Source organism: Erigeron canadensis, chromosome 6, assembly GCF_010389155.1.
Source record: "Erigeron canadensis isolate Cc75 chromosome 6, C_canadensis_v1, whole genome shotgun sequence".
NCBI lineage: Eukaryota > Viridiplantae > Streptophyta > Magnoliopsida > Asterales > Asteraceae > Erigeron > Erigeron canadensis.
Genome location: NC_057766.1, coordinates 42119893 through 42133567, shown reverse-complemented (window position 1 = coordinate 42133567; position 13675 = coordinate 42119893). Strand labels below are relative to the sequence as shown.

Here is a 13675-nt window from a genome sequence, read left to right as displayed (position 1 = left end):
TTAAAATATAAACATACTTATGATCTTGTAGATTGTAGTTAACATGCAAATATATATATTTGATCATGATGCGGGTCTATAACATGAATAGGTTTATTTTCAATCATCTATTCTATGATAATTAGATAAAAATCTTGATTATTTTCATATTCTTTTTAACAATTAGGACTATCTTGATTTGAGCGACAATTGTAACTTTAAACATTAATATACAAAGCTAATATATAAAAAAAGATCAAATTATGCACCTTTTTTATTGAGAGATTATGTTGAAATTTTTTTAAATAATTAAATGAATGTAATTTAAAAAAAATTCTCTCAACTTGATGGCTAGAATTAAATATAAATTAAGTACTCAAGGCTAAAATGTATAAATTATTGATGGAAAACAAAAAAGTATAAATTAATGAACCTTTTTCTACAAATTAATATAAATACTAATATAATAATATATTTGGATAATGATTATTATGGATTTTTAATTTATAGCTTATCTATATGATGGCATAAGCGAGAGTTAATTTGATAAAATCGAACGATTTGATTGATTAATAAGTTATTAGTTCAACTGTCTTATTAGTATATATTAGATTTTAGACCCGTATAAATATACGAGAGTATATAAAAATTCTAAAAGTAAGTAAAACTTAATAAGTTCATGACAAAGTTGTCAAATAAAGTAATATATAAATAAAGTGATATATGTTTGGTTTGTAAAGATCTATTTATAAATGTATTTATAAGACTTTGTTAACTTGGTAAAAGTTTATGTCTTTTACTAAGTTTAATATCATTTTAATAAATATTAAATCAAATCATATCTATATGATGTTATTCTTTTACATATTTTATATTTGGTAAAAAGTGATAAATTTTCAAAAATGTCATGGGAAGGACAACCACCAAAATCCATATGGATATGTAGTATTAAATTAGGATAAATGTCTAAATATATATAAAAAGAATCTTAATTTTATAATAGAGAAGTTAGCCTTAAATTAAGTTTGAGTTTTAATTTGACCACTACCATATTTTTTTTTATTTTTTTAGATTTAATTCTAATTTAAATATGGCTTTTAATTATGGAAACTAATAATTTATAAATATAAAAACTAATTATTTTAATGATATAATTATGTAAAATAATTCCTAAAATTTATATTATACTTTTTAAAATCAATTTTTTGATCTTTTACATTATTCTATTTCTTATTGCTTTATGTCGTACATTTTATTAAATTATGAGTTATATCAGATTTTGAGTTTATATAAATTTTGCTTATATTAATTTAGGATAATCATTAACTTCTGTTAACAACAAATTAATATTTACTACATATAAGAAACAAAAAAAAAAAAATCTAAAGTGCATTACTGACCGAATGAACATTGATTATTGTTTAAAATTTTGATTTTCATACATGTAATATTTAATGGATAAAAATAACTGTAGGATAAAAGCAAACGAACAACTGCAAAAATAAGTATAATTTGACATCATACATTCACCTACGGAGACGCTCCAAGCCTCCAAGTGAAAGGTTTAAATAGTTGTTTGGATTAATTTTGTTTGGTAATTTAATATAATAATAATTCTTGTTGGATATTAAGTATTAACTATGAAAGGATATAATAATATTTATTTTGGATAATAGCTATGAAAGGATAGATACACATTATGTTTTGGATATTAATTAGCTAAAAAGCTACGTATTATAAATAATTATTTATATTTAAAGTTTTAATTATTTAAATAGCTAAAAAGGATAGATGACATCATTAATTTTCAATTTGATAAAATCAAAAATTGTGATTGGTCAATAAGCTATTAGGTAATAATAATTTTTTTGGATATTAAGTATTAACTATGAAAGGATATAATAATATTTGTTTTGGATAATAGCTATGAAAGGATAGATACACATTATGTTTTGGATATTAATTAGCTAAAAAGCTACGTATTATAATTAATTATTTATATTTAAAGTCTTAATTTTTTAAAAAGCTAAAAAGAATAGATGACATCATTAATTTTCAATCTGATAAAATCAAGAGTTGTGATTGGTCAATAAGCTATTAGGTTAGTTGTCTTTTAGTACATATAAAGATAAAGATAAAAATTAAGATAAGATTGTAAGTAAAAAACTGCATTAAAATCTAAAAAAAATACACATGCATAGTTTTATGCAACATTAAATATGTTTTACATTTTCGTTTAATCAAATTTACAAAAATTAAATTTGCTACGAGTCTGACAAAGGTTCACGAAATTTTGCAGCAACATATATCCACCTCCATTTCCGTGCAGAGATCATATATTTTTTGTAAATAACTTCCAAGATGTTTTTCTTGGCACTTTTTGCTATCTGTATCTCTTGTCATCATATTCAGAGTGTACGACGTTTTGTCATAGGCAGGAAATAATTAAGCATCTAATTAGGGATGAGTAGATAGTCCCAAATCTCGATCCCGTCCGTGTACCGTCCCGATCTTAATACCGGAAAATGGTCCCGAGTCTCTATCGGGATCAGTACTGGTACCCACTTTTAAGGAATGCTATGTATATCCATATCTATATATCTATATATCTTAATAATCTTTATGTATATATATTTCATATATGTTATACAGTAAATGTATATCTATATGTATATCAGTTTTAGTTAAATGACATTCAAATTATATATTACAGTGAATGTAAACTACTTGGATAAATGAAAAACAAGTTATTCCATGCAATACAAAATTACAAATTATTAGTCCCCTGAATGTAAACTTTTTTTTTTGGAGCAAATGGATTTAAAGTCTTGGAATAAAAAAGATATATATAGGATTATGATAAAACTAGTCTAAAGTTAAACTTCTGATTCTAGAGTTCAAAGTGCAATTGCGAACTTCTATATTCTAGCGTTTAAACATACCATAAAGTGCAATGTGTTCAAGAGTACTAGAAATTTTAGTTGCAGCACCGTCTCTTTCTTGTTGCTTCACAACTTGATAATTTTCGATACTAGTCGGGATTTGGTATCGATATCTCAATCTCGTCCCGTATGATATCGGAACCAATTTAGATGGAACCGGGATTGGTACCATGTTTTGCTCAAATTCGGTACCAAGACCAGTACGAGATGTTATTAGTCTCATGCTCATGCCTACACCTAAATAAACATTTGCATTAACATCGTCACGCCTATTAGGCACATGTGGGATGGGCAACAAATTTGGGACCATGATGTCTATTTTACTGCATATTATTTTAACACACTAGATTATTTTTCCGCGTAATACGCGAGATAAATATAATAATTTTTATAATAACATAATTATTAATAATAGAAAAAACACGATGATATATGATAAAATAAATACTTAAAAAATGTTTTGAAATATTACTCGTGTATATATATATATATCTTTATATAATGATAATATAAAATGAAATACATATAATTTTTATTGAAAAATGATAATATTGTTATTTAAAATGTTTTCTTTTATTTGTAAATGGTTTGTGAGATATATTCATTATTTTGTTATATAATAACGATATAAAACTAAATATATTTAAAATATATATTTGTGTGGAAAAACTATTAGGGCCATTATGTTTAAGTGATCACTATTTAGCTAAATTAAAATGAAAATGTAACATTAGGTTTGGGATGAATATAACTTTTAATCTAAATATAATTATATGTTTGTATCAGTGATGCTTAGTAGTAAAATTTTAGTGTATATCAATTATAAAGGCTTAAAGTTAATCAGTGTATTTTTTTTATATATTTTCAAATTGTCATTTTTTAAATATGTAGTTGTATATTATTCAATTGAGTTTGAATCCTCATGATTTTATAAGTATCGTGATATTTATGTATGAGTTCATGGTTTTCTTTTTTTTTTTCCAAATATGTGGATTATTTGATTGCAATAAAGAAGTCTTCACTAAGGAACTTAGGATACCAATATGGTATTGCCAAAATGATATATATTTTCTTTTTGCAATAATATATATATCATTTTTTCACTACCATTACATTTTAAAAGATATAATTAATGTATGTATTTACTCCATACTCAAGTTATTTAACTAATGTGCTTCTAGACATACCCTTATCATGGTTTGTTTATTAAATAGTTTAATAAAGGTTAGTTAAAATACGCTATTGTTGTATATTACTGACCCTTTTATAAATAAGAAGTTTTTATATAATTTATTAGAAAATATTTACTACCTAATTTATAAATGACTAACTAAATTCTAAGTTAATATAAAAACTTAAAAACAATATGTGACATAATTAATATGATCTAAAAGTTATAAATTATTGATTGAAATTAATCCAACGATCTTTACTTTTTTATGGATGATTTAAAACCCTCTTTTATATATTTGTTAGATTAGATGTTAGATTAGATGTTAGATTATTAGATCTTAGATTAGATATTAAATAATTGTTTGAATGGGTATTTAAGGTTTACTAAATATGATATATATTCCTATTTAGTTATTAATAAAGGTCTAACTTAACATAAAAATTTATTCAAAAAATGATAAAAAGTAGATCTGAATGTGTAGATGTATAAAAAGGCCATAAATTATACTTGTAATTGTGTTTATACGTACACTCATAAACATATTTAAAATAAACTTTTTCCATATTTATATCTATCTAATATAATATATTTTAATTTTATTAGATACATATTTTTTTTTTGACTAATTATATAAGTATAAGGACTAATGTTGTGTAAACTTAATAATAAATTTGGTAATAATATAATTATTATGATCTAATGGTTATAAATAAAAGTTTTAACTCATTTAACGGTCTTTCTTTCTCCATAAAAGAATTTAGTACCTTGTTATATATATATAGTTAGATAGATAGATTCTTTTTTATTTATTTATTTTATTATTATTTTTTAAACTTTGTTTCTCACATATATTGTTTTAGTTATTATGTCGAATAAAAAAATTGATTTAAGTTAGTCGGCTTATCAACAAAACTTATACTTTCTAATTAAATATCATAAATGTAATAAAGATTATACGTAGGTTTAGAAACAAAGATTTATGAACATAATATTAAGCGTGTGGGCATACGTGTTATCACTCATGTTCTGCAAGAGTGTGCGAGTTCCAACTTTTAGCATATTGTTCACCTTGAATGTCACTTATAGGTTTCGAACATTAAAACATAACACTTGTCATAAAAAAAAAGAATATAAATATAAAATGTTATAGTTATACATGTAGGTTAGTATACATGGGTTATTAAGTGAAAATATTATGGGCTATATGTGACATTAATACTTGTTTTTTGAAAACTAAGATTTTTTATTACTTGTCATTTTTTTAATATCTTTTTTATGCCATGTAAATTTATAAAAAAATATTTTCATTAAATAAATGTATAAAATGATATTGACGCTCGTTAACACACAAATTAAAGTTATTACCTTTAATTCAATCTATTCAAAATTTTATATGTTGGCCTTTTTTTTGTTACACTCGTGTAATTTAATTTTGTAACTTTAATTTATGTTTGTTATTATTATAAAAATTGTCCGATGACCCAAACTGTAAATTTTGGCTTCTTCATTCCTCGAATCATCTTGTAATAACATGGACTTCTCACACATCGGGTAGAATTTTTGTTCAAAACATATATACTGATCACCTTGGTTCGTTTGGAATTTGGATTGTTGTAGAATACCATCTACATCGACACAATGGTCCATAATTGTTTATTTTGCCAAAACTAACTTGACTTATTGTCTTTATTCAACCCGTCGTTGTACGCCTATCAACTTCATCCTCGATTGTAAGCTTGATCGACGATAACACACAATTTTCTCTTTATAATAATTCAATAAGTTGAAGCATTTTGATCGAGTATGTTCCACCATATATATATATATGCATTTACATATATGCAAGTATACATGTGCTATATACATACAGTATATTTTTTTTATATGCGTATATGCACAAAGACATATATGACTTATTAATGTATATATGTACACAAAGACATATATGACTGACTGCACCAAGGCATGGTTGTTAAATTGGGTTTTTTTTTTCTAGCTATCTATTTATGCTTTGCCTGGCCTCTTCGTTTGCTTCCAATTTCACCAATTGTCTCCATGCCTCTAAGACAAATCACGTACATACCCCTCTTCCTATATTGTTCACATGCGTGCATTAATCATTACAAGAATACAATAAGGGGATATAAACACGTCTTCTGTTACGACGAACACACAACCTTTTTCATACAATCTCATATAAATTTTATATCTATTATTCTATTTGTTTTTTCCCTTCAAGATTCTGCTTGATATATTCCCTCCCAATATATATATATGCTCTACCACAAATCACTGTTTCTGAAGTAATTAAAAACTTAGCACGTCAATCCTAATCATGCACAATATGACATAACTTTCTTGGTGCATTAATTAAGAGCTAGAAAATGAGAATCGGCAGGATATGAGCATGGACCAGATATATAGTTTTCATGGTTCAAAACTTGAAAGTCATCTTTAGATGGCCACATGAGAAATCTGGATATACGTACATACTTCTCATAAGAGAACAGGTAATGCATAATGTTAATTAAAAGTAATCCGTGTGGACCATTGAGCAAGCAATGAAAAATTCTTTAAGTGGAAAAGGAGTACCCACTATATATCCCTACTGATTAAGACGCATATCATCATGGTAGCTAGCTAGATCGATTGATACAGTTAGGTCACACTCATTGCATAAGTCTATTTACTTATTTAGAGGTCCAACATGCAGTCAAGTACTAATTTAATCCATTGAAGGGTTATCCTAATTACTGTAATTGTCTTCTTGTATTGCCTTCAGAAAAACTAAACTAACACCGTCCGCAACGGTTGAACTTGTTTTTCTCACAAACATCCTAATCAATACGTCACCTCATTTTTTATACATCCTTCTCACAAACATTTTTTTGTAACCACAACAATAATATACACATCCTTATAAATACCCAATTAATATACAAGTACAATTATGCATACACACACTGCACAAACACATTATCTTTCTTCATCCTTTCTCATCTTTCCCTATAAACAACTAAGGATGGACATCCTACACGTCACCACCCACATCAATACCATCTTTACAAACAACCTCCACATCACCCAATCCTTCCCATAAACATCCTTGATGTGGTAGTCTAATCTAACATAAAATGATGCAAGCGTCACCCATAAATAACCAAGCACTATGCCTAATTAAGTTTGTATATATGTTCTTATATATACTATATAATAAATAATATTAATGTAATTAATTACCATGCAAATGGCAAAGTCTCTTAATTATTTATTACTAACATATATTTAGCAGGTAAGATTAGTTACTACTAACATGCATCTGACCTAAGGGCGGGGTCTATACATCAGCTAAAGGCGACACCTGTAAATTATTAGATCATCACCGGCCACCAGTGATCACCCCAATCATCGATCACACGCTATCAACAATCACCCCTGCCGTCTATCTCTTTTTAATACTCTTATGGTTGGAAAAGAAGCCCGGTAGTGGTAGGGAAAAAGAGGGAAAGAGCCAAAACTAGTAAAAGATCAAAATGAAGCACTTTGTACTCTTTACACTTTAAAGATTTCTCATCATAATCTCTCCCCGTACAATACTCAATACAATAAATACTATGAGGCCACCAAGCAAAGATGGTAAATGGGCGATGATTTCTTTATTCTGGTTATATGAGAATGACTACTCTTTTAAATAGAATGTACGTCATTTAACTAGTATATATATCCCGTATCCGTTTCTTACCTTTTTTTTTTACCATTCCCAATACCCGTATCTAGTATGATTCGAATCTAATATCGTTTGTAATTCTCAAGATGTTAATCACCATTCCCAATAACTGTATCTAGCTTAACGAGAACATGATCAGAAGATATAACAGTCAATTATAATATTTACAATCCGCTCAAAAGAGTTTGTGTACAATGAATATAAGTTTTCAAAAGTTTCGTAACAAAACTGAAGTAATATATGATTCTGTGCTTATAGGGACACATTTTAAAAAGTAAAAACTCTAAAACATTTTTTTGTATTGTCCAAGTTTTATTGACAATCTTTATTTGGAAAAATAAAAAGATTTAGTACACGCTTATGATTTGGGCCTATCGGACCCAACCGGGCTCGATCTTGTTCGTATTAAACTAATCCGTAAGTAATAATCGAGGTACTAATATTACATTTTGTCATTTTGTGTGCTGTTGAAAGAAAAAGAAAAAAAAAACAAAATAAAATCCAAGCATCGGTTAGAAAACGGGTCAAACAAGATCCGAATAAAGCTAATAAATAAAAAAGTTATAAACCCTAAAAAACCCGCCTCCAAACAAATTCCTCCAAAGAGAGGGAGAGTTGAATTAGGGTTTATACATAGTATTTGTTTGTTGGCGGCAATAGTAGCAGGTTCCATCATAAATAAAAATCAATTAATGGGGAAATCAAAGAGCTCAAGGAAAGGAAAGAAAGCATGGAGAACAAATATCAGTACAGAAGATATTGATGATTTTTATGAGAAATCCACTAAAGATGCTCTTTCCGGTGGTTCTCTCACCGCAGTTCCTAGCGATTCCTTGTTTTTCGTCGACAAATCCAGAGGTTCTTAATACTCTTTGTTTTTTTTTTTCATAATATATATACACACACATATATCTGTTATTTCTTTACTTAGGGGCTTGCCTATACGTATATAAGTACATATATCTATATATCTAATTTGCTATTCCTAGTGTTTAGGCTATAAATAACCTGCAGAGAATACTGTTACATAAAAGAAAAGAAAAGTCCTTATATGTATATACACACACACACACATATATCATCTTTGTTGTTATTTATAGTATTATTATATAAAGTATAATTTTTTTCTATTAGGAAACCTTTTGTTTGTGATTCATGTTTGTGCCTAAAATTTTCAATGTGCATCCCATTACACAAACTGTGATGCACAAAAAAATGAAGAAAGTTCTATTTTTTTGTTATGAAAATAGATGTTTATTGATCGGATTTGATGCATTTTGAGGGCCTTGTAACGAATTGGGTCCTTTTTACAATAACTTGTCCCTGGATGTCTGTGTGTATACGCACAAACATTACATAGATCTTATGTCTGTCGAAAACAATTTAAAGTTGTGGTAACTGGTTTTGTGAATATGCAGATCTTTCTGTGAAGCGGAAAATTGACAAACACAGAGAGAAAGTACTCCGTGTTGATAGTATATTACAAAAGAATACTTTTGTAAAACCTATACCATCATCAACTCAGAAAAAAATAAAGAAAACACTCAAAAAGGTTCAGAGCTTACAAGAAACTTCTTCTCAGGTTTGTTCAAGTCTAAATATTGGTTGTAATCTTGATTTTTTTTATGTATATAAATTACTGAAAATGTGGGTTTCTTTTGTTGATTTTCCAGAAAGATGGTACCAATGATACCGGCATGGTTGATATATGGGATGGTAATGATTTCATATTTTGTTACAATTGTCAATGGATGTATAATATTAATCTTTTTGTCCTGAACTGAGGTTTTTTAATTTATGTGTTTTATTTTCAGTGGAGCACGTTGGTATTAAAAGAAAGGTAAAAGTCACCACTCTAATCATCTTGTATACTTATATTATACCTATATTACTGATAATGACACTGATGGTTTCTGCAGGTCTCTAATAAGGCTATCGTCATTCCTGCTGTGGAGGTAGAGCCACCAGGTTGCTCATACAATCCGCCATCTGAAAGTCATCAGGTTACTTGGCTATAAATTACTTTATGCTATGCATATATGCTTCTTACTGATGGTATGTGGAAACTGTTGCTGCCTTTGATTTACATAGTGATATTGGTTTTACTTTTCTGCAGGATTCATTGGCTCATGCCGTTGCAGATGAAATGCAGAAAGTTTATACAATGGAATTGCGTCCTGCACCTGTTCCTTTAACTGTTATGGGAGAAGCTATCGATGAGGAAGAGGTAAGTAGTTTTAGTAATCTGCATGACTTCATATTTGTTTTTTTTTCCGTGAACTTGCACCCAGATCCCCGGATACCCACATTAAATGGATTTTAAATATAAGAGATTTTTACAGAGATATTTTCTTGATGCGGTTAATGAGAGTGGTGATGATGTCGAAGAAGATGATGCCAATGAAAATGTTGATGTAGATCTTGAAAAGAGGTATTCTGTTTGGATTCGTTTATGAGTAGATGCTTAAAGACAATGGGATATGCTTAAATTAATATGATTATTTATATTAGTTTTGTGTGATATCAACAGTCAATTTTATTAATATAAGCCATAACACGTGCTGATTGTCTGTAAGGTGTTTAAGCGCATGCTTGCTTGGTACTTATACTTTTGAACTGTTGATACAACCACACTTGTGTACTCACAAGCTAAGTTTGCTTTAGGCCAACTGTTGTCAAAATTTTGGATGTAGTTGTATTCAATTGAGTTCTTGTTTTTCCCAAGTTGTGTACAAAGCGTGTACCCTCGAAATGAATCTTTTAGAATTTTTATCTGTTGCAGCTTTGGTTTAACCAAAATGACTGGTATATATATATATAAATAGATAAATAGCTGATCTTTAAAGACAAGTGTTTCTTATTTGTCTGGTATTATTTACACACTTTGGCCACTTGATGATTTAAGGAAGAGATTTTGACACCATGTTAGTTGCCCAATAAGACCCTTTTGAGTGGCAGAGAGTGTGTTAGCTTTAGACATTAAATGCATGTGAGTTGAGAGAACTCTTATGACTGATTGTATGGCACTTTGACTATAAATATTCATGTCTGGAAGATCATTGTAAATCGAAAATGAATTGTAAAGATGTATGTGACTATATGGAGAGAACTTCAAAGAAAAAATGTGGGTTAGGCTTGGATGAGGATTGTACAAAACTACAAATTTATGGTAAGAGTGGGATGTAAAAGCATTAGAAGGATTAAGAATTTCATCGTACATGTACATACATCTATCATATGGATACCATGTGTTAGTAGGGTGTTGATCTTTGTTTGATAACAAACTGGGACGGTGTTTGGTAGACTGGTAGTAGCTGTCTTTTATAACACATTGGGATTTTGATTTATAACTATGCAGGCCCTATAAAACGAAGAGAGTAACACGAGTAAAGCTGAATAGGAGAGCCAGAAACAAAGAAAAACTGAAGTTGGAAGCAGAAATAAAGAAGACGAAGGAGCTTGCTAAAGACCTTGATAGGTTAAATAACTATCTTTTGTTACTCTTTCTTCCCTTCCATGATTGCTATTTTTTAGTCTCACTTCTTGCTCAAATATTGAATGCAGCTTGCCCAAAATAATTGATGAAATTGCCAAGGAAGATGAAGAAAAAAGCAAGAGACATCTTCGTCGTGTTGTTGCCAAACAAGAAAGACTAAAGTCGTGTCCACCACGTCTGGGGAGGCACAAGTAAGGCTTGTGATTCATTATTATATTTTCTTTTTGTAAAGTGAGCTGCAACATTAGATGATGAATATTAAACATAATTGAAAGTTGGCTAATGTTATATAACATTTCAGATTTGCTCCTGCACCTGTTCAAGTATTGTTATCTGAAGAAATTACTGGTTCTTTAAGGAAGCTGAAGGTAATTTTACACTATGTTATCAATTTTGGTGAAATTTCGGTTTTCGGTGGTGGGACATAATTTCGGTATTGAATTTCGGTTTATATATCGTTTCCGAAATTTTCGATGGTTTTGACCAAAATTTGGCCGAAATACCACCGAAATTACCGAAATATCTGAATTTCGGTGAATTCTGTTTCAGCACTTCCAGGTTTTATCTTTTACTCTTATTTATGTATATATATATAAATACATATATAATATTAGAATTACCGAAATACCACCGAAAAAAACGATATTTCGTATACCAGTCCGTGACCGAAACACCGAAATTTATGTCCTTGACTACTTATTTTACAGGAAGAGTTTGCTTTGTAATAATTAACAATAAATGAACAATGGAATCATGACGTGTGAATTATACAACCTTTTTTGGTTACCATTGACATTATACCGAATGTCTTAGCCGCTAATTGTCAAATATTATTGTATTTTAGGCATGTTGCACTCTTGCAAGAGACCGATACAAGAGCCTCGAGAAAAGAGGAATTATCGTCCCTACAGCTAAAAGTGGCAGGTACTTTCGCATATGGCATGATTTCTGAAAAGTTTATGTGTTTATCTTTTGGGTAATGCTAATGGAAGCCCTTTATGCTCTAGATAACAATACTAATTAAATTAAGTTTAATTAAATATAAATCAAATATTTCATTCATTAATTGCTAATGACCAATAAATGAGTTGTTTCTAATTGTGAATCCTATTTGTCCGTAGACTTCAAATTAACCCATCCAAATGGGTTTTTTTTTTCCAACTTGTGCTAGTTTTTAATCATATATCACAGGTTGCCGACTTCTTTTATAAACTAGCAAAATCATTTATGAACTAGCATAACTAGAAAAGACTAAAAACACAACGTGTGATATGATCAGCGGTATACGTTTACACTACTGCATAAAAAAACATGAATCAAAGTTTTAACACGTAAATAAAAACAAATGTATAAGCCAAAGTATAAATCGTAATACAAAATAAATCAAAAGACGAAATAAGGTAAAATGCGGTGGGCTAGTACTTCAAACTAAATACCGGATTTAGTACAACACGAGTAAAACAAAGATAAGAACAAAATTAAAACAATGAGTTTTATAATTGATATACTTACATTCAGTTGTAGAGAGATGATATACTTACATATAGAATAGGTTTAGAATGAAATGAAACAATAGAGAAAAAATAATTTAGTGTTAGGATTTTTAGTTGTTTGACTTGATAATGGAATGAAATGTTGGAGTAAAAATAGTAGTTAATTGTTTGACGGATTATACGCCATTAATTAATGAAATATTTGATTTATATATAATTAAACTTAACTTAATTAGTATTGTTATCTAGAGCCCAAAGGGCTTCCATTAGCATTACCCCTATCTTTTAGCCATAATTTTTTTGGTTAATGACGTGTCAAATTCATGCTGTACAGGAAATAGAATTACATCTAAAAACTAGATGGGTCAGTAGGCAATTATGTGAGCAAGAGAGATGAACTGCTGGTCAAAATGATCTTGTATGACTACTGTTTTGTGTTTCAGTTTATTTTCTCAAATCCTCAAAAGTGATGGATACTATTTATATTCTTGAAATTCACAAGAATTCAGTTTTGTAATTGTTTTCCTTGTTTCTGTTCCAATACATCAGATGTATTGGTAATTTTATTGAAGTATGTTTGTAATTTTGTATTGTATTCTGCATGGTCAAACATTACCTTTTGTTCACTTTTTACTTTCATCGACAAGAAACATTAGATGATACACAACCTTTTAAACAGTGATGTAGATATTGGGAAGGTGTTGGTTTTCTTCTTGTTGGCTACAAAGTGTAAGCTAATTAATGTTTCTGTATAGAGCTGAACATAAAATCGGCAGGCATATAAATGTTTCTTTATTTTTACTGGATGATTTGTCTGCTGTAGTTGAAATCGGCAGGCATATAGATGTTAACTCTTAACCACGG

The 13675-nt window shown here is 28.8% G+C and overlaps 1 protein-coding gene across 1 annotated transcript; it reads left to right on the top strand.

Moving 5' to 3' along the window:
• Positions 1 to 8361: 8361 nt before the first annotated feature.
• Positions 8362 to 13437, top strand: LOC122603345 (ribosome biogenesis protein NOP53). Its single transcript, XM_043776019.1, has 12 exons — positions 8362 to 8680; positions 9241 to 9404; positions 9496 to 9538; positions 9637 to 9662; positions 9742 to 9825; positions 9939 to 10049; positions 10165 to 10253; positions 11181 to 11300; positions 11387 to 11509; positions 11620 to 11686; positions 12163 to 12242; positions 13146 to 13437. Exons 1-12 carry the CDS (start codon positions 8515 to 8517, stop codon positions 13150 to 13152), a joined length of 1080 nt encoding a protein of 359 aa, XP_043631954.1. The 5' UTR covers positions 8362 to 8514; the 3' UTR covers positions 13153 to 13437.
• The last annotated feature ends 238 nt before the right edge of the window (positions 13438 to 13675 follow it).